Source organism: Condylostylus longicornis, unplaced genomic scaffold (assembly GCF_029603195.1).
Source record: "Condylostylus longicornis isolate FDR11 unplaced genomic scaffold, ASM2960319v2 ptg000018l, whole genome shotgun sequence".
Lineage (NCBI taxonomy): Eukaryota > Metazoa > Arthropoda > Insecta > Diptera > Dolichopodidae > Condylostylus > Condylostylus longicornis.
The window spans coordinates 13,678,620-13,705,398 of NW_026577987.1; the positions used below are offsets into that span (position 1 = coordinate 13,678,620).

The following is a 26,779-nucleotide window of genomic DNA, read 5'->3' on the forward strand; positions in this document are numbered from 1 at the left end:
ATGAATTATGTACACACAAAATATACAAAATAATTATTAAATGTAATTATATTGTAATTTTAGTATTTTATAATAATTAAATCTTCATTTATCGAATTTATATTATATAAAATATTTATAATTATTATATTGTATATTATGGTATTTTTATAAATTAATTATAATGTATAATTGTATTAAATATAATTCAAGTAAAATTTTGTGTAAAATGAACAAAAAAAAAATAATAAGTATTATATAATCAAAAGGAGCAAAAAAGAAAAAAAAAATTGTATACGTCATTTGAAAAAAAAAAAAACAAGAAAAAAAACAAATAATTTAAAAAATTATATGAAAAAATTGTAAAATTAAAATCACAAATATTGTATACGTTCAAAAATATTATAAAATTTTTAGTTAAAATAAAATTTTTATTAAGTAAATTTTTGTAACTATTTTCCAAATATAAAAAATATCTTGGGCTTACTGTAATTTTATTTCGTATGTAGTTCAATTTTTTCTGGTTCTACTCTATATTATCTGCAGTATTTACTTTAATTTTCGGTACTCTCTTCAGAAAAACTCTAATTTTCTCTTATTATATAATTTTCTCTAATTTTTTACTCTCCTTATTATTATTGTATATTGATCGAGCTTTGTTTATTATAATTTAATTATTTTTTTATATTTATATTATTAATTAATAATAATTATTATAAATTATTATTATATCGAAATCGAAAGTAGTTACAAAATTATTTATGTTCTTTAAAAAATTTATATTATATAATTAAGTATATGAGTATTTTAAATAGAAATAAAAGTTAACAATAACATACGAAAATTTTAATTGATTTACAAATTCAGTAAAGAATAATAACAATATTCTATGTATATCATTGCTTGGGACAACGAACATAGTTGTCAAATCTCAACAACTTCCGAGATACATGGATTTAAATGAATTAAAATGAAATTTCTGCTTGCTAAAGCTGTTTTGCTTATAATTTTTCCTTCCGAAAAAGATAGAAAATTTATTCACATAATAGAGATCTTACAATCTTAGATTTGTTCAAATAATAGAGATCTTACAATTTTTTATAAAAAAATAACTAATAATAAATAATTGTGATCAAGAATATTAGTAACAGTTGATATTTACACCACTTAAAATCAATAAAAATTAAAAATAGTGACAATTTTGTGAATTAAGATCTTAAAAATCTTGAAATACAAATGGTTTTTCTGTTATATCACCTGTACCATAAAAAAAAATTTTTAATGTTTAATAAGCTTAAATTAAAATTTAAGAAGTGTCTTTTATCTTGATCGGAACGGAAGGTGTAAGCAAAACAACTTGGACAAGCAGAAATTTCGTAAAAAATTAACAAAATCTTTGTACTTCGAAAACCGTTGAAATTTGATAACTAGTTCTAAGCAAAAATATTACCCATTTTTAATGCCCTAAACAATTATATATAATATTGTACTCTTTACTGAATCACCCTATATATTTACATATTATGTACCATTTTTGTTATCATAGTAGACTCGCAATTAATATGAAACAATAATAATAATGTCAGAAGGTGTTCAAAAAACAAAATTATTTTTTTTTATATCTTTTTCATTTTAAAAGGTTTTCGTACATGTTTATGTTCAATTTTATTTGAAAATTTCATATAGGTTAGCTTTAGTTCGTATATAACATAAGTAATCAGTAAAAGTAATTTTGTGTTCCCTTAAATGATCGTTTATATTGTGCCTGTTCATAACTACGAGTCTATTATATTTTGTCTTAATATTGAAACCATGTGAAATTTTTTAATTTAATTTGCAATAATAAACAACAGGTTTTGAGATTTTCCCAATAGATTTATTGCACATTGTTTAACCGGTTTTCATAATTAATAAATGATATCTTATTATTTAATATTATGAATAAATTTATTTTTTAACAAATTACTTTTTTATTCGTAAATCTCATTTAGTGTAGTGATTATCTGAAAATTCTGTTTTTAATAATCCCTGTTCTCAAAATACTAATTCTCAAAACCTGAGCTAACAGAACCTGAATTGTTACAACAATTCTGTATTACCCTACATATTTATACCTTATTAACCCATTAGAATTTATACTTTAAATTTTGTATAGTAATACAGTATTAAATAGTACAAGAATTTTCAAATTAGTTAAACGCTATTGATTAAATTTTTGTCTGTACTCATATACTTAATAATATTATATATATATATATATATGAAAAGTATACGATTATTAACGAAACCAATTGAAAAGTAAATAGAAATTGACTATTATTAAGTCCAAGAAAAAATATTATTATTTTAAAAAACATTATTCTAGGACATTTTAGACAAAAACGGATACTAGCTATTTTGAACAAAAAACAAAAATTTAAAAAATAATAAAAAAAAAATGGAATTAAGAACAACATTTGGAATTTTTAATACGATAACAAAATTATCAACAAAAAAATTAAAAATTTAGAACCATTTTAAATAAAATAAAAAATAAAAGCGTAAAAATTAAACAGATTAATTGATGTGATTAAAAAATTATCAAATATTCAAAAACAAAAAAAAAAAATTATGATGTATACTTAAATTTCGTTAAGGAATAAAGAAAAATAAAATGAACAGACAAAATTTAAAAAATTTATAATAAAAAAAAAAAAAACAAAAATAATTGTAAGACTTTAAGGAATTTTATTTTAAATAGTTTTTAAGTTGATAATTAAATAGAAAACATACAAAACAAAAAAAAAAAATGAAAAATTAAAATTAAAAAGTAAAAAATTTTAGCTGCTAATTTGTAGTTAAAAATTCTAGGATTTAAAAATTTATTAATTGATAACTAATGATATATTATTATTAATTATTATTATTAATTATTAATTATTATTATAAATTATTATTATTTAAGTTAATAAATTTATTGTAAACTATTTAGCTATTATCGAAATAAAAACAATAAAATTGAAAATATCTAAAAATAAAAGAACAATAAGTTTTAAATTATTTAAAAAACACTCCATTTTGAACCTTGAAATTCTTGTGGTAGATTGCTGCATGCTATATCTATAACCTTAATCTGCTAGACGCGTCGCATATAAAAATGTGTTATTTGACAGATTTGCTATTCTATTAGACGCGCGTCCCACCATTTATCACAAAATGTTATTCTTGTAGACGTATTTTTGAAAAATATCACATTTCTTATCACATTTAGCCTTATATATTTTGTTGTCGACCGAGATATAAAAGTTGTTGAAAACTAAAATTTAAAGAAAATGGAGAATAGATAATTATTGCAGAGCAAAACATTTTACCAGCGTAACCAATCATAACACGATATAGATTCGAAAAACAATTTAAATATTTTGTGCTTAAACATTCAGATAATAAGTATAATTAGATATTTTAATAGTAATATTGAGTAATTTTTTTAATTACAGTGTAAAAGTATAAACAATAAACAGCAATCTCAAATTTTAATCGGAAAATTAGTTTTCTCAATTTTTTTAATCGCTTCCATTTCATAAAAAAAAATCTAAAACACCTTTCTTTTTCTAATTTAGTATTTATTATTTATATTTTTTTTGTCACCAGTTTATTTAAAAGCAATATTCTAACCTTTTAACATCAAAAAATTTGGAGTCTTACTTTTTCTGGTCGCATCACATTTCGCGCCTGCTAGAATAACAAAACAAATGCAACTTGACAAATGAAATGTGACGCGTCTAGTAGAATAAGGCTAATTGTTTGCCGTTAATATAAAATGCTTATGTATAGATTTTGGCAAATATGCATATTCACAAGAGTAGTGTTTCAGCTCTTTGATATAGAATTTGCTAATCCTCTCTATAATTCTTCAATATCTATACTAACCGCTTCATAAAACAACAATATTTCTACTATAGTTCCCATAGTCTTCCAATAATTATATTTGGCAACATAACAAATTGTAACAAAATCACTCCAGCAGTGACAAGCAGATTACTAATCTATTAACAAGCAAATTAATAAATAATGAAAAAGTAGTGTTATATCTTTTTCAGAATACGAAAACTGTCTTAACTTGAGTAAATTTTTTTGAATTATTTAGTGCTTAACAGTAAACAGATGTGAACATTGATATTATTACTCGTATTATAATATGTTATCACATCTGTTATAATAATAATATTGATTTGTTATTAAAAATACCATTATTGTAAAAATTAAAAAAGTAACAACTTAACAACAATTTATTTAAAAAATTATTAATATTAATAAAACACTATATTATAAATCATCAAGTTTTTCTTCACCATATCTTAAATCTCCAGTCTCAATTAATTCAATATTTTTTCGATCAACAATTCCTTTTTGTTTTCGTTCAAGAAATTCAATACTGCCATATCTAAAATATGAAAAGAGAATAAAATTTCATAAGCATTTTAATTTATTCGAAATGTACCCTATCATTCCAGCTGTCATTAAAGCAATTAAAGCTAATAATTTTGTTGAAGTACACAAATATGGACTAATAGCATAACCAATCACAGAACCAGTTGATTCCCATAATCTAAAATTACCATATGCAGCGATTTCATTTTTAGGGAATAAAATACCACAGAATGCTGAAAATATTAGAAAGCATATAAATTATTAATATGTAGGTAGCAGTTTACAAATCAAATTATTTGTGTTTTAAATATGCATATCCTAGCACTATTTCATTCTGTTTGAAATTGTTTCTTATCTTTAATTTGCCTTCCCTTTTTTTTTGTTTTGAACTTTTGTAAAATTTTTAAAAAATATCAAGTTTAGATACTCTATTTTCTAATAGATGGCGCCCTAAATAATAGAGAGATATTCATAAAAGAACATAATATATAATAATTTTCTACCGGTTGTTGTCCATAATTACGATAAGTTATAAAGATTACTTATTATAATTATTGTGATTTTATGATTTTTTTATGAACCGAATTCTAATAGGTTTTTCGCCAAACTATCTTCATAGTGTTTTTGGACCGTGTGAATAACCCAACTACTTGTATTATGGATACCAATCAAGTATATTGTTGTAAATTTGTTTTTACGTATATATAAATTATTTACGATAATTAATATATATTAAGAGCAACTATACTTTTACTTCATGTCGAATTTCCGTTTTTGCGTATATAAAGAGATTTCCTTAAAATTTAGGATTTTAAATTAGGGTGTTAAAACAATAAACTAGTTAATTTTTGGAATATATTAAAACTCGGAAAATTAATTTTCATTAGGGGCCGATTTTACTAATTTTAACAGTATCTTTGAAAATTATTGATGGATTTTCTTGAAAATTAATAATTAACTTCTGTTTGTCACCAGTACTATCTAAGGAAGTTTGCGAAAAATTCGGAGAACGGTAATTCTTTTTTTAATGGGTCATAAATATTATTATAAAAATTTCAAATTTTTAGAACATGATAAAAAATGTAAATATTTTTTTGAGTTCATAGTCTTAACACAGTTTTGCAATTATAGCAAGAGCACAAAAATTAATATTCAAAATATACATGAACTCGTAAAAATATAGCGGTATTTAATCTTCAATTAAAAATTAAAATATCATGAAAAATAGTTCTGTAACAAAAATTGTAATTGAATTTAATTTTTTCAGTATTTTTTGTAATACAGAACAAATGTTACATAAAATTAAATCTAATTAAATGCTGTACCTAGAGCATATTTTAAGGAAAAATTTATGGACATCAGTAAAATATTTCGTTATTTATCACGGTACGAAGACCTTTACTATCAAATTTATTTTTTTTTATATACATATAAAAATTTTACAACACAATATAATTTGCCATATCCACAATATCCACATTTGTTTCTATGTAATATAAAAATTTAATAAATTTTATATTTACCATTTACATTTACAAGCCAAATACCATCACATACACCCCATATAGCAGCCAGAACACAATAACTAATATAGTCGTTTTCAACTGCACGCCAATTATACATCCATATTAATAATGAACCTTGTAATAAATAAACGAATATCATAATACTTATTCTTCCAAAATATTTTGCAACTGCACCAGCAAAACCAGCAGCAATTGCATTTGATATGCCAAAACAAATCATTGCAAATCCAATACGTGATATTCCCCAACCGCAAGCAATAAAAGACTAAAAATAAATTGAAAAAGAAAATAATTGCATACATGGTCAAAATAATACTAAAATTTTAAATGAAAATTGCTTATGCTGAAAAATACTTGCTTCAAGTAAATTAAGACTTACTAACAAGATAATAAAACTACTTTCAACAGATTGTGAAACTACGCTAAGCTAATTAATTTTGAATTTTAGTTTTAATCTTCCTCGAAATTTTTGGTAGAAAAAATAAATCTTAAAAAGTTTAAATTAAAATTCAAAACTATAGATTCTAATTTATAAATTTTAATTTATTAGGAAAATCCAACTATCAGTAAGAAAATATTTTTGCCTAGAAAACTCAAATAGCATAGAAGCAAATTGCCATTTCTATATGGCGTTAATAGATCACAATAAAAATATAATGAATAAATTATATTCTGAAAAAAAAAATATTGCTTTCATATTATTTGTGCATACTTACTACTGTAAAATCAACAGCTATAAATGCTTCCTCAGCACCAATGAACATTGTAATTGGTAATATCAACAATTGATATTTTTCGGATAATAATTTTAATGTCACCGATAAAAGTTTTATTCCCGTTAGACCTTGACTTGCATTTTTTCTCGTAACACCATATCTGTAATATTTTAAATAAATTTTGAAAATTAAAATTAAAGGTTGAAATGTTATTGAAATTTAATTTAATTCTTTATTTAGTCAAAAACTTTCCAATTTCAATCAAACTATAGTTATGACTAAACCAAGTCTATTTTATAACTATTTTGAAAAGGCTCTGACTAAAACAGTATTTGTAAAATTTTCATTTCTTTTCATACTTAGTTATTCCATTTTCTTCGGGTTTCAAAATCTGTTATCAATTCTTATTACAAAAATGTTTTAATCACATATTCGAATTCATAATTGGTTTTCGTAGACCTGTCAGCCCGAAATCATGTATGACCATAAAATATATTGTTTAGATTCTTTAAATCAATTAATAATCAACTTTCTAGCCATAAACTGAGTGTCAACTTGAATATTTTATGCCGAAAAATTTTACTATACGACCACACCCATTTTCTCTTTTGAAAAATTTTGTTAGTTTGGTCAAATTTCTCACTTTAATTTGGCTAAGTATTATCTAAATTTTAATAAATTTCACTAGACAATTAATTTGAAAACGAATAAGTCAATTATTATAATTTCTCCGTGGTTTATTTGAATCTACTTCGCCTTTTTTGCCTTATTCCATATAAATTTTGAATTGTAAGAGGTTTTTACAAAAAAAAAATTGCATACTTTTAGGTCAAAAATTTCAAATCGTTGTTATCATAAGCAAAATCGAAACTAAATTGTGTTACGCGGAAACAAACGAACAGCAGAAGTAATTTTTTCTGTTTAGAAGATCAGTTTGTAAAAATAACAGAAATTAATGTTCAGAGCGTGTTATAAGGTCACTAGAAAAACGATATATGGAACTTAATAAACAACATTTTCCACTTCAAAATAAACTAAGCTCAATTGATATTTTTTTTGTATTATTATGAGAAATTTAAAATTAAAATTGTAAATTTGAATTTTTTATAAATTTTCTAATCTTTTTTTTTCTATCCCCTTTAGCAACATTAAGAATTAAACTTTTTTGACAACTATCACAACACGGCAACAAATAGAATATACCGACCGCAACATAGTTATTAGCAACCATAATCAAGATATTTTATAATGATAGACCCATGTTAAAACAATACCCATATTCTCATTGTTTTGTCAACTAACATGACAGTCCAGTATGACAATAACAATATTTCTAGAAGAGATTTAAAATTCTCTCACTCTTTTTCTCTTCCTCTCTCTCGCAAAATACAAATGAATATAAAATTTATACTTTATTTGAATATTTTGTTATAAAAAGGAACTGAAACTATGGAATAAATTTTTTTTTTGAATTTTTTTTTTGAGGTGGTGTGAGATAAACACTATAAGACATTTATGCAATACAAGGTCTTAATCAATTTACTACTTAAAGTTTTATTCAAAAAATTTCTCTGTTTGTTAAGAATTATTATCTTAAGAATATTTTGGAAACAAAAAGGACGAAAAATAAAGTTTTTTTTTTTTTTTGTTGTTTATTCTTGTTATTTATTTGATTAACTTGGTGTAACATAAATCTCGATGATAAAATGAAACAGGAAACTTTTTGATTTCATTTTTATTTATTTATTTTGTTTTATTTCCTCAAATTTTTTTTTTTTTTATTGTTTGTGTTTTTTTTTCAAGTATCAAAAGCAAATATGGAGTTTATAAAAAAGATTTTTTTCCATGAAAGAAAATTCAGTATTTTTGCTACCTTTTTTAAAGCTCAAAATGTTTAGTGAAAAAATTGCCATTCGCTTATGGGTATGTGATTAAATAAACTTTCATCTCAGTCGATTAACTCTGGCATGATATTATTACTCACAAATTGCTATAGAAAATCATTAAAATTACTCAAATTTATTTTGATACCAGCAAATCTGATGGTGTTTTTGCGGCACATTTTAATTTTATGTTGTGTATCGTTTACTATGTTCATGGTATTCAACTGTACTTATTGAACAACACCATTTTAACACTTACAAATCGATAAAATTAATTTAAAATTTTGATTTTATAAAATATAATTAACAACAATTTTGCTATATAAAAATCAACTATACCATTTTTAATAATAATAAATTAAATATTTTAAAATTTTTCCCTGTATCCTTCCCTATTCACCTACAAACATTTTATTCTTATTCAACTGGTATGTTAGACTAACCTATATAGTAGATGACAAAGAAAGAATAATATTTTATCAAGTGTTTTCCAATTTCAAATAAATTATATACAATTGGTATACCGTTATGAATCATTTTCTATTCTATTTACTTAGAATTTTCCGGGTCAACTATTATTTGTTTACTAAATAAAATATTAGAATACTCATATGAGGGCTGTATAGGTATAATATATAGAGAACTGTGTTGTTATGTGATAATAAATATTAATGAAAGTGTCACAAGTTAATATATTGTGTAAGTAACCATCAAGGGAAAAATATATTATATACATTGTATTTTGACTGTATACCAGCTGACAATATAGCATTTCATATACATGTCAAAAGATGAATTGTTTCTTTTTTTCGGTTTTTTGTTATAAAAGAAGAAAATAATTTTTGAATTCTCAAGGACATATCGATTTAATACTTTAAAATAATTGGCATTGAAAAGCTATTTGTGCGTATATACACACAAATATACCAATATGTATATTTTCATTCGTACATGTGTACCCATACACATAGCATAACAAAAATGTGAATTTTAAAATTTATTCCTTAATATTATTTAAAAGCCATAATTTTTCACAAAAAACAAAAAAAAAAATTATTATTGAAATTTAAAATTTATTTGAAGAATTTTTTTTCCCATTATAAAGCGAATTTCAACAAATTGATTTTGTATAGCTAGTTGAAATTTTTTTATTTATTTTTTTAAGGATAAAAATAAGGATTTAGTAAATATAAAAGTGTAAATGAAAATTTTCTCGTGTTGTTTTTTTCTGCTTCTCTTATAAAATAAATATTTTTGCAAATTAATATTTTCTTCTCTTTTGTCTCGGTTTGTCTCTTAAATTTATAAGTATAATTTAATTTTATTTCTTTATTTTACCTTTTAGGGTTATCCACAAATAATGCTATTAAAGAAAATGCTATTGCCATACAAATTAAAAATATTCCAGAAAGCGTACGAATTTTTGCTGGATCTGGTGGTATTAAATTAGAATTAACTTTAGCATCAATACCAGGACAAAAATTTGCACCACAAATTTCTCCAACATTATTTTGAATTTCATTTAAATTACTTAACATTGTTAAATTTTCATAATATGATGAAGTTCCCGTTGAAAATGTTAGCACTATAAAAAATAAAAATATATAAAAATAAATATAATTGAAAAATAATTGTAAATTTATTAAGCATTGGCAAGTACAAAGATTTTATCTGACCATTGGTGCAGTGGTTATGGCACCGGTCCTTTAACCGAAGGGTCTCGGGTTCAAACCCCGGTCAGGTCACTATAAAAATTATATTCAATATTATTATAACTTAATATACAATACTAATAAAAATATTATACAAGTAATTTTCAAATATTCCTAATATTCGATATTAAAAAAAAACTAAGAAAAATAAACAGTAAATATTAATAACCTCAAATAATTAATATATAAATAAAAACTACGGCAGGCTAGTCACCTACCTAGTTAAACCCTATGACGCTATGAAACTAGTGCATGAGAAATCATACACTAAGCCCTATGCTCCTTCTAGGAGTGAACAAAGGAAAAAAAAAAAAAAAAAAAAAGTACAAAGATTTCTAAAAAAAAATTGGTTAAAAAATTTCACATAATCAAGACTTAAACTGTTCATCACCACAAATAATTTCAACAATAATAAATTTTTCGATTTAACTATTCAAATGTTTGTAGGTTTATTAATAAAATTACGTAATGTATTGTACTACATGGACAAAATACTTGCGCTTTGTTTAAAGTTGTATACAACACTCTAAATTACTCTTGGAATAACTAAATTATTTTATAAATAGAACGTTGTTTTAAGCTTTATGTAATGTCGTATGAAAGTAAAAATTAACTCCCAAATTAAAGTAGGTATTAATTTTTGATTGAACGTGTATTTCTCATATGGATATATAGTAATAAATGTGAGTAGCTGGTTCCACATGAAGGTCATTTAGCATACATTTTCCGTTTTATTATTAAGACTCCGTGACCACAAGGTTGTCATACAACATTCGATCAAGGGTCACCTATATAAGCCTCCCAAAACTTTTGAGAAAACTAAAAAATTTCCCGATATTCATAGATACATCTTCCACCCATGGAATGCTTCTCCGGCCCACATATCCTTTCGGGCCTTGTCTAGAGTCGAACACTTGCAGAAATAGTATAAAAAGGTATCTTTCTTGTTTATCATCCGGTATTCATCTACCCGCATCTCCAGCCTGCGTGTTATATAATTTTCCTTTATTAAACTTAATTTTTTTTTGCAATATTTCTAAAATTTCGATCAAAAACTACGAACACTCACTCAAATATTCTGTTAAAATACACAATTTTTTAAATAATATTTTATTAAAAACTTAAATTTAAAGTACTATTGTAAATATACATTTTACTATTGTACTATTGTAAATTTTATTGCACAAAAATTCATTTAAACCATACAATTATTTACGAATTTTTTACAGCTTCTTTAAACCTATTAAATAATTTTATTGTTCCATTTTGATTTTCACTATAAAACACAAAAATCTATAATTCCTCCCAATTATATTAAATTCGAACGTATATTGTAAAAGAGTCGTAACCGCAGTAAAAATGACAAAATTACAGAAAAAAGAGAATAAAATTCTTTTTAAGAGTTAAAATATGACGGCCTATAATTTGATTTCTTTAAGGCTCCGATAACAATTCCATTGTTTTTTCTTGTAATTTTTTTTCGTTTTTGTATTTTTTTCGTTTAAGTGCAAAATTAAATTTCCTTTTTGAATTTTTATTTTTGTTTTTATATTTTTTTTTAAATCCTTAAAATCCTGAAATATTTATTTTCATTGTCATCGCATATTCTTTTTCGATTATTGATTTTCCTTTTACTGTTTACTTCTTACTTTAACTGTTCCTTTTTTGCTCTCCTCAAAGCAACTTTCACGATACTTTTAAAAATTTATTATGGATTTTTTTTATTTTATAATATTTTGCCTCCTTGTATATATTTGATGGCAAAATGGCTTTAAGGCCATGTTAAATTTTTTTGTTTTTATTACGAATTGAGCATAGTGAAACAGAATGGTTGAACTGAGTGTGTACATGCTTGTTTAAGAAAATTTATTATTCCGGGAACGTTTACAGAGTAAAGGGAAGAAGAAAATTATATTATTATAGGCTATATATACGCAAAGACAAAATTTTCATTTGGTGGAAATTATGATTATGGCATAATTTAGTAATTTTGAACTTTCTTTTTTATATTTTGCGTTGACCTATAATAAAAAACAAGAATTTTTATTTCATTTTCGGTTGTATTCAAAGATTTTATTTGGCTTTTATATTTTATTTTATTTTATAAAACATATAAAAGGTAAGTACATTTAAGAATATAAATTTTATTAAAGTACCTATAGTAAAGATATTTTTGAATTTTATTTTGAGAGCAATAATTTTAACGCGTGTTCTTTTATTATATTATTTTCTCCTGAGAGAGCAGAATATATGTATATAGCAATAATTATCAGCCACGAGGTAATAATTATTCTCACGGCTATTATTTACAACAACATTTTTTTTTATTTGATAATAGTTAAAATGAAGATGGTTAAATGCATACGAGTATAAAATTCTAAAAAAAAGTTTTAATACAAAAATTTCCATGATGGGCTGTAGCAATTAACTTTTGTGAAGGTTTAACAATGAAAAAATACAAAAATGGAGGGGGGGGGGGAACGTTTGTTTTGTTGAAATTCCTTTCATTCATTAAGAGCTAGGTGTAAAATGCGATGATTATTCTGTAGCCAAAAAAAAAATTATTATATGGTGAGTACCATTTAAGTTAAATAATACAGCATTTAAAATTTTACTCATATTTCAACAATTGAGGTAATTTGAGAACTTAAGTATCCAAAAGCTTTGACCAATTTCAATGGGTAGTTGAAATAACGTAAAATTTAATTCATGCACACCCTCAAATTGCAGATATTTTTATTAATATTTCGTAATTCTTGATTTCATTTAGAAATTAAAAAAAATTTTAAATTAAATTTTTAAAACTTCAATTAAGAAAAATTTTTTCTTTTTGTATTTTAAAAATAAAGATTTAAAAACCCTGATAATCGTCTCTAATAGTGCTATAATAAAAATAAAGGATTATTAAGAATGATGCAAAAATTAAATTTTCAAAATAATTTCCATTCCTCTTTTCTGTTTTAAATTTCTCATATTTGCAAAAGAGTTGCGAAAAAAGAAAATTATGGAAAATTAAAAATATTCAAATTTTAAGTTTTTCACTAAATTTTCTACACTTTTTGGTTTTAATTGTTTGTGTGTTTGTAATAATATTTTAAGATATTAAGCAGAAAAAAAAATTCTAATAAACACTTTAAGTTAAAGTGAAAATAGATTTTTTTCTTTTTTTTTTTTCTTAAATGCATTAAGATTTTTATTATCCTTTGTAACCTTCTTAACCTGAAAATTTTAATTTTATGTAAATTTCTATATCCTTTTATTTTATCAAAGAAAATCCATTATTATTTACTTATAAACCCACAACAGCTAACTAACAGACACATTAAAGATTCGCATTATTATTGGCGGATATTTAAAGGGTATTTGTACGTTAGGAATAAGTATACGCAAAAAATATAAGAATGACTAAAAAAGAAAAGGTACTCAATTACTTTTTATGTTCATATATAAGTATGTATGAAGTGCACAAAGGTATAAAAAAATTGATTTTACATTTTTCATACCTATATCGGTAAATTGGAAAATTTATAAGCATTTTTTTTGTATTTAAGACCGTATTTACTTAAAATAAAGATGCGTCAAACCAGTGGCTTGTAATGTAGCACTTTTTCCTTCAACATGTGAAAATACTGCTTTTAAAAACAATCTGCACTACATTATTAAGCACTAAACACTAAATTATTAAAATCAGTTTCATTCATATACGATTCAACTATTTCAAAAATTGCATATATTTGGGATGAGCGATGCATGGAATCATTGAAATAAAACAAAAAAAATTTAAAAAGGTCTTAACATAATGCATTGAATTTAAGGGTTATATTTTAGGTAAGTTAAGAAAAATAATTTTCTTTTACTTTAATAACATTAGATTAACCGTTATAGCTTTCCGTATTTCTAGAAATTTAGAAAAACTTACAGTTTCAGATATATTCGATGGAGATATATTTTCAGAGTCGATGGAGATGAAAAAAATTTTTCTTCTAACGAAATGAACTGCTAAGATTTCAGACTCCTACAACCTGCGGTCTGTAGGAGTCTTGTAAAAGCACAACGATTAAGATGGGCAGGTCATTTAATACGTATGAATGAAAATCGAGCGCAAATTAAAATATTCAAAGCAAGACCATTACATAACCGGGCTAGAGGCAGACCGAGAGTAAGGTGGAAAGATAATATTGAAATTGATACCAGAAAAATGGGTGTACAAAACTGGCAACATTGTGCACAAGATCGAGTTGTCTGGAGAAATATTGTGAAGAAGGCTAAACCTGCGGTCTAAAAGAGAAACGATATCAAAAATTCCAAAAGGGAACACCTGAAATTTGAACTTTCTATCATCAAGGGTGTGGAAGTTTTGTAAAGATTTCGACGGACGGACGGAAATAGTAAAAGTAATAGGCACTTTTTATGAAATATTTTTTGGAAAAAATTCTGTTTTAATTTGATCTAGTATTTATATGTTAACATGTATACATATATTATGGACTTCATAAATAGCTCACTTACAATACGTATTGAAAACCGAACTACAAATCGAAACTATAATTTTAAATTTTGAGAAATCAAATATTTTAGTGCCTTCATTAAAATTCTTAACACACCTCGTACCTCATAGCTAACATGATTAACTCTAAATTTATATCATTACAATACATACATACTTACATATTTCCTTTAAATATATAAATAAATTTACATATTTTTTCATTTAAATAACCATTTTAAAAGCGTTTAAAGTAAAGGATATTTATTTTTACAGTTATTTTAGGCTATTTACTTGAATAATATATAGAAGTGTTTTAATATCACCTCTTTAAAAAATCATTTAAAGCAGATATACCAAAAAATTTTTTTATTATAGAATTTTAAGAGAAAAAGTAGTAATGAATTAACGATAAAACGAATCGCGATAATTTCTAAATGCACCACAAATATTATAGGAAAAAGATTAGGAGATTAATATGCTTTACAGAAAAACACAGGTGTCCAAATAATATAAATGAATTTTTGAGAATTTGAAATTTATTGAAAAAGTGTTTATTAGAATTTATTAAAAATTGAACTCGACGAAGGAACAAAGAGTTTTCTAAAATAATTTTGATAAGCTTTTAAAATTTCAGTATTGATTGGAAGAAATCTTTAAAATTCTCTTTTTTCAAAATTTCTACTTATAACTTTTTGTTTACCTAAAAATAGTGAATGTTTGTACACAACTGAAAAAATCATTTAACATCCTTTATCCTTAACCTGGTTATCCTTAACCTTTATTCATATCGAATAGGCAAAAATTGTTTTTAAAAAATTTTAGTTCAATTCATTTTTCATAAATTTTTCAGGTTATTTTCATATTTTTTCCAATCCAAATTACACTTATCATATGACAAATTGGTCATGACAGAGAAAATTTCTACAAGTCCCCATATAACATCATATATTTCAAATTTATTCAAATATATAGACTCATATATTATAAGGCATGTTGTTGCCTTATATTCATTGATATTGAAAATTTTGACAAATTTTGAAAAGAGCCCATGCAGTTATTATATAAGTAAACTTTTATGTACAAAAGAAAAGAGTGTATAACAGAGTTATTTCATACTGTTACTTTAAATGTCATAATTCATGTCATTACTTACATAATACGAGTATTATAAGATTTTTGTAAATTCGATTTCTTTTTCGAAGAGGAATTTTATGCGTATGCTGTGTGCATTATAGAAACTTTGTGGAAAAGTTAAATTAAAATTTAATATTAATTTTAAAAAAATTTATTCAATTAAAAATTCAATGGTAGTGATAGTATTTTAATTAAAATAATACAAAATTCATTAAGATTGAGTGAATGTAAATTGGATAAGAAAGAATTCTGATCGGGAGAAAAATAGAAGAGAATTTTGAGTATATAGTGGAAGTTTTCGTATCTATCAAAGACTTTATTTCAAGACAGTGGCAATATTTTAGAAGATGTTGATAATTTATCACTAAATACTTTCCAGTTTCAGAAAGCATGTTTACCGACGACGTATTACATATAGAGGAGGAAGTTATTTGATGGCATTTAAATTTCGTATATCAAATTTTCGATGGAAACACACTTCTCCATGATAAAGAACCTAAGTAAACTGCTTTTAGAGCGATGTCGGTCTGAAGGATGTCTCAGTTTCGGCTAGATCAATTTTGACGAAATGTTCTATGTGAATTTATTTTGGCTATCTCACCTCTATAATCTTTTTTCGTGCCGATTTTAAATTTTTGCGCATATTAAGAGCCAATATCCCGTGAAATTTAATATTTGAATTCGGGGTGTTAAAACAATTAACCTGTAAATTTTTTGGAAAAATCAGGGCTCTAAAACAAAACTACGGGCTGATTACACATTTTTTACCATATTTTCGGAAGTAATTGACGTAATTTCATGAAATTAAATATTTGAATTCTGCTTGCTACCGAAACTAACTGACGAACTTTTCAGGAAATTCGGATCTCACAGAGCGAAACTCTATTAAGAGCCAAATTTAGATTTTGCTTGGTGTGTTAACTAAAAGCTTACTAACGTTCTTAAAATTGGAATGAAGTGTTTAAAAGGGATTTCCGTAATTTTCTGTAAATCTTTCTCTAAATTAGATAATACACATTGCTTTTGGTTATGTGCTGAACACATAAGATTTATCATTTATGAAAACATCTCATACGAGTATATGTCGTTTTTAAAATTTTATGTGATTTTATATCATTGTACAAATGTACAAAATTTATATATACAAATATCATGCAGGTAAAATCTCAACACAAGTTCTTTAGTACACTATATTGCATACTATAAGTAGTAAAATTTATACTCGTACACTGTTTATTCCTTAATTTGTATGCACTTACATTTTTGAATTACAGATAATTTAAACATGCAAATGAGTTTAAATACAATTAAATTAGCAAGTAAATTTTATTGTATTAGTTCTGATTTGTGCATATGTTCATTGTCTTGATATAAAATATACGCTGCACGCATTAATTAACGATCTACACAAAATAAATGCACTTGATTCGCTTTTAAAATGAGAGTTGTGAATTATATTTGGTGCCATTATACCGACATTTACAAAACTCTCTGATTTTCCTACTGAATGAATTTTCAAATGAATCTGATAAAAAGTTTTGATCAACAATATCTTTCAACAATAATGTTTTGTAATAAATTATAGAAACAATCTTCTTACTTGAATAATTGAACATGTTTAATAGCGCCAAAGTGTGTACACCTTTATATTTTACTACACGTTTAATGTTGACACACTAACCTTGATATTATAGGCCTATTTATTTATTTACATTTTATTTTCCCTATAATGGATTAAAGCGTTAAATGAACAATTTTTTTTTCTCTCTGATGTATTGTCATGAGAGTAATTTGAGCGTAACATATTAAAGTAATATTATTCTTTAATATATATGAGTGCGTTAAAGAACATGTAATTTTTGATGCGTATTTTATATTATATTATAAAAATGTATATAAATATTTCGAATATACATACATACATACATGAAAATAAATATAATATTGTGGTAAACAAGCAATTTCTAAGGGTAATAAAAGTGCAAGACTCTTATGTATTACTCGTGTTCGTAAAAAGGAAACGGGCTAAGTTATTATGTAGCAATAAAATGAAAATTATAACAATTTTGTTTTCCTTTAACAGTTTCTTGAATATACATTTATATGTAGATGAAATTGCGTGAAATGTCATCTTTTATTTTCTTAAGGGTAGTCACGACTAAAATATAATAAAATATAAGAGAATTTATAACGAAAATATTCAATTTATTAAAGTTGTTTTTATATTTTATTCTTACACATATGACACACATGATTGTGCATATATAAAAGTTTTTTGTATGTATAAATAATTTTCAGGTCTATGAATACCAAATTTGCTTTTCTTTTCGTGTCTTAAGGTTTTTTTTTTTCATGAAAATGAAAGGTTAATTTCATATAACTTTTTTCTCTTTAACATAAACGGCAAAGAACATTTGTGATTTTCAATCTTTGAAAGAGTAAAATCATTTTAAATTGAATTCAAATACAAACACATTAAATTGACTTAAATACAAATGAGATTGCGATTCCGGAGTTATGATGGCCGGCATTATTTCCTTTAATCTTTTGAAGAGAACTTAAGTTATATGTCGGTTTCCCAAAGAGTATTCATTTTTAAAAAGAATTTATCAGAATTTTAGTTTTCGGATTTAATTTTGTCTAAACAGAAATTTCATTATTTAAATATTATGGAATAATAACACTGAAATTTAATATTAAAATATAAAATTACCTGATGATGAAATTAAATTGCCCCAAACTTGTGCTAATTGATAAAATACAAAGAAAACAGCAAAATATCGAACAACTGTAACATCACCACCTATTGTTTTACCAACAATTTTATTTGTTGCTTCAGCTACAATTGATAAATAAGTACATTTTGCACACCATAATGGACCACCTACATAAAGCATAATTAATAAATAAAAAAAAATTTTTTCAAATCAATTTATAAAAACAATCAAAATAAACCTAATAAAAAAAACTAATACGTACCACCAAATCCAACACCTAATCCAGCTGGTATAAATGTTAAAAAACTTGGATAAAATTGTGCTGCTATATATGGCATATAGGCCATAAATGAAAATGCCATTGCCCATTTACAACCAAACCATCTATAAAAATTTTCAAAAACCGAAATTTTTGTTATTTTATAGGTAATTATTTGATTAATATAGGTAATTCTATATGAAATAGGTGATAATAATAAGGCGAATTTTCCAACGTTAAAGTAAATCTACTATATATGGACATACTAGATATTATGGAAACATTTATTGTACCAAACATCATAAAACAGTTATATAACCAAGAAATTTTCATATTCGCTTTTTGGTACTACAACAAATATAATAGGAATCAACACTTATCTGAAATATGAAATTATATAATCGGAACTTAAGGGTAATTTCTTTATGTATTTCAATATACTAGATTATAGCATAGTTAACAACGTTGTTACATAAATTTACATGGATTTGTAAAAGAACACCAACAATAAAATTCAAAGAATACTATTTACAAACACATATTTTTACTAAAATGAATATTTTGTCATCAATTTTATGGTATATTATGTATCAATTCATTTCACTTACTGAAGAAACAGTTTTTGAAAAATTCTCGTAAATTAATTTTAATTCGTGTTTGAATTTTTAATAGAAAGAAAATTGTATGTAGGTGTCCTTTTAGTAAAGAAAAGTGAATAAAAACAAGGTAAAAAAAATTTTCATCACACGAATACTAAACCTAGTGGACATGACATGAATTAATAGTTTTTCTTCAATTCTGTTTTATACTCTTATCTATTTCATTATGAAAATCTATTAGGGAAATGGTTTTTAAAACTAAAGAAATTATAAATCATACGTGCGGTTTTCAAACATCAAATCCAATAACATTTTGTATGCTTGCACAAACACAATCTATATAGAAAAAATGCAATCTATAATATTATTTAGGATTAATATGTAGGATTGACTACCTATAGGACTGATTTTTAATTTATGAGAACAAAATAGAGTTCCAAGCTATAACTGGCAAAATCTAATAAGAAAATATCAATAATAAAATTTTCCAGGAATTACAGTGTACATTTTTAGTAATAAATTTACACATGACACAAACCAATATATCAGAAGAAGATAATCATAAATTATAATGTGAAAATTTAGAGGAATTGATTTTGATATTATATTTACTTATACGTTTTTCAGGCATTGAAAGCTATCAAATCTTAATGATAAAGATTTGCAATATTTTGTATTTTTAGAATAATGAATTTCAACTTTAATTGATTTCCGAATGTCATTCTGAATTTGTCGAGTTCATTATAAAATCTTTTTCTTGGAAATTTGGAAAAAAATACTGTTTCGTTTTTTGTTGCCCAATAAGTTCCTTATACTTTATAAACTTTTAATAACCAGACATATTATACTGAAGACATTTTTCAATTAAGTTATATTAAAAGCTTGAAAAAATGTCTTGAAATACTTCCAATTTGAATTCAATTTCACATTATAAGTCTTGGGTTTCAGTCACATGACACTTTTTGCAGAATTCTAACTAGATATATTCATTAACAATGTATTTTCAAAAAAGTTTTTTAGTTATTCCATTTTGATACTAGAACAAAATGTTCCTATAATACTTTAATACAACTTTAGATCATTTCTTTATAGACCAGCTACTAAACACAAAAATTATAACAATATGTTAGAATAAATTTCTTAATTTTACATAAGATGAATAGATTAAGTTATATAGAACTTTAATATATGCCTGAAACAATGAACTTATTAAAAATTCAAAACTTTTTTACACAACAATTTTAAAAATTTGTTTTCTCTTTATTCTCAAATTGTGTGTAATATGTGTGTTTATATACTTATGTACATACGTTATCTACATAATTTTAAAAAAGCCATCCAAATTTGTGTGAACTTAAAAAGATTGAATTGAAAAATTTTTATTAAAAAAACGAAAAAGCAACAGATGATAATATTATGATGAAATGAATACCATTTCTGCTTTCAACAAAATAAGTGTACTGCATATTTTTGTAAATAACATCAATCATCAAGTTGAGTATATTAAGGGTTGTTAGCAGTCCTTATGAACCCAAGCAAGCAAATAACTTTTCATAAAGTATTTTTTTTTTTTCTTTTAAGATTAAAAAAATTTGTAAAGTTTAAGATCAAGTGTACTAGATTTCTTTAAAATTCAAAAAAGCAATAAATAAACGGAGGCCAAAGAAAAATTCTAGTAAAAAAAATATTAATTCAAATAAAAACGAATGATCACATTTATGTCTTTTGGGAGGAAAACTTTCTGAATATATTAGGAGTATTTTCACGGTTTTCAAAAAAAAAATATTAATTCCAAAATTATTCTAAAATACCGAAAATAGCTCAATATAACAAAAACAAACCGAATGGCATAATTAGCTCAAAATGATATTAATAGCTCGACATAAGACAAAATGTCCGAAACGGCTTCATTAGTTCAAAATGACTTCATTAGTCCGAAATGACTTCATTAGTCCGAAATGACACCAACAGCTCGAAATGAGAAAAATATGCCGAGATAACTTCACTAGCCCGAAATGACAACAATAGCCAAAAATCAGACAAAAAAGCCGACCTTAAAAACTAGTTAAAGAAATTTAACACGGAAATATTTTATGAATATTTATCAAGTAAGATAATAGAAAAGTTTTCACCAAGTTCTAAAATTTTTATTTGAACAATTTTTAATTTTCAAAGAGTTCTTATCTAAGTATATGATCTCATAAAAAAAGATAAAAAGATTTAAGCAATTAGTTTCGATGTCTTTTTTGAAACAAAAAAATATCTTTGGGGTCCTTTAGATTAAACAATAAGAATTTTAAATGTTATTAAATGAGATATCAAGAGAAGGGTAAAAAAGAAACATCTCAGAAGAACGCAACAAAAGTAACCAAAAAAATTTTAAAAATTCTTATTTTGACTCAAATCCCTTTTTCATTTAGCTTTAATATTATGTAAGTTCTTAAAATATTTGAGTAAAAAAAATGTATCTGTTTAATATGGAGTAAAGAATAAACCAAAGAGAAATTCTCAAAAAATTATTAAGAATTTTAATTGATTTTATCCTCTAAATAGCAAAAATTTCAAAGAATATCCTTTTCCTCTATACTTAGAAAATATGAAAAATATTAATGGAATTTTTTTCTAAAAAAATTTAATAAATCAAAAAATATGAAATGTACGTTTGTTTATGATTTTCAAGCTTAAAGGAACTAGGATTTCAACTAGAAATTTTCAATCACAATGATTTTGGTAATAGTAACAATATTCTGGATAAATTTGGAAGATATACTACATTCTTTTTTGTAGTTTTCGAAAATTTCCATTCTAGATTGTGGAAAAATGATGATTTCAAAACCAATAATGCTTTCCTGTTTCAGATATCTATAATATGAATTAAATAAGTAAAATATCAAGCAAGCTGTGGTTGAAAAAGAATTAATTAATCTCCTTTTAACTCTTGTGTTTACTACATATATTGTACATATTGTATTTTCCAATTAAATTTTCTATTTTAATTAATTGATTTGATTTAGTTCGTAGAAGCTATCGAAATATTGGGAATATTTTCAAAACGTATGTATTAATAATAATGATTATGTATGTGGGAAAATAATATGTATACTTGTGTTCCGAAAAATATTTTGAAAACAAAATTTTTTTCTAATGAAAATTTCTGCATTTCTATAAGAAACAAATATGTTTTTGTTTTTATAATAATTACAAAAAGTCGATATTTCTTGTATATTTTCTTTAACGTAAAAAAAAATTTCATATGAAATTTGAGGGTTGTCTTTGGTTATTATTCCAAAAGATGATAAATTTCATTTCTTTTACATATTTACATACACAAGCAATATACATAAGTAATCAATGTTAAACAAAAAATGATGAATTTTAACTACATTTCTTATATTGTCATCCTAACAATATTTTCATTAATCTTATAGACAGTATAAGATAATTATTATTAAATCTGACAGGAAATCAATAAAAAATATTCTATGTTATTTTCTTAATATACAAATAATAATACTCGCCCTGCTGTGTTATGATTTTGGAAAATATTTTTATTCAACTTTTCGAAAAATAGAATAGTATAGTTAAAAGTTTTTATGAATTAGCAAAATAGAATTACTTTCGAATACTTTATGTTAAAAGTCTTTCGCATAAGGTAGCAAATAATTTTAGGGGTTATTCTTTGATCTGTTTCCCGCGGAAACTTGCATGGCGGAGGGAAGGCACAGATAAACTCGTTTCGAGCCGCAGTCTGTTGAAAACTAAGTTATCAGATTTTTTTGTGCATATAAATATATGTTTATGAATTCTGAATTATGTAACATAAAGTTACCATTAACGCTGGTTTCACAGGCAATTGATTGCTCTTTATTTTCGGTCTTACAATTAATTTGATTTGTGCCATAGTTTCTGAGAAAAACCTCGCCAAAATCAGAATAAATTTTTGTTTAATTTTTTTTTTTCTTTAAATTCGATTTTTTTTTAATAATTTGTGTTATTATTTTTTTTTTTTGTTTTTTTTCCGATGCGCTACGATGAGATCTTAAAGCTTTGCCAAAACGTGTTGAATGTGTTTAAAAACATGCGAAAATTGAATATAATCCCTGAATTTATCAGCACTTAATCATTCCTGAATTATTACATTACATTATTTGCCACCTTATGCAAAACACCTTGTATAAAATCATATCACAAATAAAGTTATTAATTATTAAAAAATAAAATCATGTTTGTGGAACTTCGTTATAGTTATGAAAATCTTAGAGCTGTGGAAATTACATTCGTTTATCGCAGTAGAAACACAAAATTTTACAATTGTGGGTCAAAAGTTTATGGCCTCGAACTTTATAATTTAGTACTTCATTTAAAAAAAAATTTCCTTTCACCCTTGTACTATTCAAAGTTGTGCTACTTTTTAAATCCTCTGTATTTCAATTGACATTTTCTATTAAATGTGCTCTTTACTAAATTACTTTACATGAGTTGCTCTCTTCTATGTGTAACTTTATTTACAATATAAGTTAAAGTAATAAATAAAAGAAAAAAAATAATAATGAGAGGTTATGAAAAAAGTTTTATAATATCTAAAAAAAATGTTTCTCTCATTTCACTCATTGCTCTTATTTTTTCATAATTTTAGGAGATTTTCATTTTGACAGACTCATATTATTAATTTTTTTTTTTATATATCATGTATTATTGTTAATGTTTAATCTAGAGGGCATAATAGTCATAATACACATAGGATTGATAGTTTTATATTTATGAGATTTAATCAGTTGATTGCTAAATCTTTGTTTCAATATTATTATTGTTATTATCACTTTGGTGTTTCTAAAGATAACAAGTGTTATATGTATACATTATGTATAATAGAAAAACGAAAATAATATTAAATAATATCTACGTATAGTGTATTATGCTAATATTATATAAATATGTATATTATGTATATAACACGTAATAAAGAATTTCAAGTGCCTTACTAATAAGGATATTACAGAAACCAAAAAATATTAAACTATCATACACTTTAACACCATAAGCCCATATGATGTTCATAACACCATAAACTTATAATAGACTCATGTAAATATGTTCAAATTTATTTTATATTTTATTATTCTTATGCTTATACTTAGTACTCAGCTTTCTTGTAAAAGGTCTTAGCATTAATCGAAAATTGTTGAATATTTTATGTAAATTTTCGTGTATTTTAAATTTTAAAAATTTAAAATACACGACTTCTCATCTTCCATTACAGTGTAAATGAATTTTTTATATTTTTCAGTCAAAATACACATGGAGAATACCCTTAACATAATGGCGAGAAAAAACGTGAGAGAATATGAAACAACTTTTTCTGTCACTTTTTTCCTTACACTTTGACCGTGATGGTGTATATCCCTATTATATTCGCCAAGTGAGAAGAAAGTCAGTATATATTTGTATAATGTAATTTTCGAGTGAAAAGAATTGTTCCGCATTGCGTTTTTTTCTAAAATATATACAAAATTTATTTACTTTGTTCTTGAAAGTGAGACGTTTAGTCAATAATTTGAGAAAAATTCAAAATCCGATTGGAAATCCAACATTCTCGCTTGAAAATCACATTGTACGAACATACGATATTCGCTCTTGCCTGCCAACTCTCTTACTACTACTAATAATTCATGGAACGTTCATTTTGCAAATCTTCTCTCACATTTCTTTTTTATATAAGTAAGTGATTACAATTGCAACTCCACTCACTGAGTGATTAGGTATACTTGAAAGCTAGATAGTGTTTCTCTGATTAATAAAATTATAAATCGAATTTCACATTACAGCATTCAAGAGTTTGACTATTTTTTTGGACAAAATCTTTTGGATTTTTTATTAAAGCACCCCAAATTTTAATGTTGAAAAATTCATTTAGAATAAAGTGATTTGATATAGAAAAATTTCCTAAATATAATTTTTTTTTCATTTTTTCTTTTTGCTAATAAAATGCCATAGAGAAATATTTTCGATAAAAATTGTTAATTAATATTTTGCTTTCGTTTGTACATACAAAAGCAAAAAAAAAACCAAATAATTAAAATTTTTTTTAAAATTATGAAGGAATTAAGTAAATATTAATTATTATTAGAGAAACCAAAACAAAATATTTTTTTTAATGAAAATGTGAAATGATATTTACTTAAAATGTTGAGCAAAACTTCCAATTTGGAGAAAACTCTAATTAAAATTAATTTAATAATTTTTGTCTATCTAATATGAAATGTTGATAAATTTCGATAGCTATCCAAGATTTTTTATACAAATACGTTTTTATTCACTGTGAAAAACAAAGTTTCAATTTTATTCCAAAATAAACACTTGTAAATCTGTTTCAATTTCCAGCTCACAATTTCGGGATTAATATTATAAAATGTTTGAGTAAAAAACTCTTGTTCCTGTGAGTTACTCGATGAGAATGCAAGTTTTAATTTTGTTTCCTTTATAATAATTTGTTAAAATTTTCTTGTTTAAGAATAAAATACTCACCTTATTACAGTCACTGGTAAAAATATATTTGATAATATTAGAGAACCGTATATAATAGCTAAAGTTGTTGTACCAAGTGCAGCATCTGAATTAATAGAACTTTGTAAGTTTGTTGTACCATGAAATGCTGTGAAATGAATCATAAATGCAATTCCAATAATTACAACATTTTTTGTTATTCGATAATTTTCATTTTCAGAATAATTTTTTTCAAATTCTAATGGTTTTAATGATTTATTCGGAAATTCATTTCCATTTCTATAATTTTTACCATCGCCATTTTCTAGTTTATTATTATTTTGTTTTTCTTTAGTTGCATAATTTTTTCCTGAATTTGTAAAATTTTCTTTTTTTGATTTATTTTCATTCATTATGATTTATTTTTTTTATTTTCTTATTAAATAGGGTTTTGTTTATTTTTTTGTACTATCGTTGTAGTAATAAAATTCGGAGTTTTTTAATTTCTGAAATGAAAAATAATGAGATTTGAATTATATTACAATATTATCATAATTGGTAAGAAAAAAATTAATTTTTTTTTTTAGATCAAACTATACGATTTCAATTTCCAGTGGAAGTTAATTTTTAATACTGAGGGACTTAAAGTGAATAGTTTTATTTGAAGGGCAGAGAAATGCTCAATCAACTGGATAAACTAGAAAAAATACAGGATTGTTATAAAGACTTTGATTTTAGAAACCTCTCAAGTACTTAAGCCAGAAGCCACGATTGTTTAGATTTCTGCATGATCAATTTGCCCATGTTTTACTTGAAAAACTGCAACAGGTCTTCTAAATTTTAAAGTATTCAAGCGCAATAGTTTGAGTCAA

General features: G+C 24.2%; 1 protein-coding gene across 1 annotated transcript; it reads right to left on the bottom strand.

Moving 5' to 3' along the window:
• Positions 1 to 4,244: 4,244 nt before the first annotated feature.
• LOC129606389 (UNC93-like protein) lies at positions 4,245 to 26,355 on the bottom strand. Its single transcript, XM_055516697.1, has 8 exons — positions 25,950 to 26,355; positions 18,829 to 18,950; positions 18,563 to 18,733; positions 9,853 to 10,099; positions 6,632 to 6,791; positions 5,913 to 6,180; positions 4,460 to 4,622; positions 4,245 to 4,402 (listed from the first exon to the last, which is right to left on the bottom strand). The coding sequence occupies exons 1-8, from the start codon at positions 26,318 to 26,320 to the stop codon at positions 4,285 to 4,287; spliced, it is 1,620 nt and encodes a 539-aa protein (XP_055372672.1). The 5' UTR covers positions 26,321 to 26,355; the 3' UTR covers positions 4,245 to 4,284.
• Positions 26,356 to 26,779: the final 424 nt, after the last annotated feature.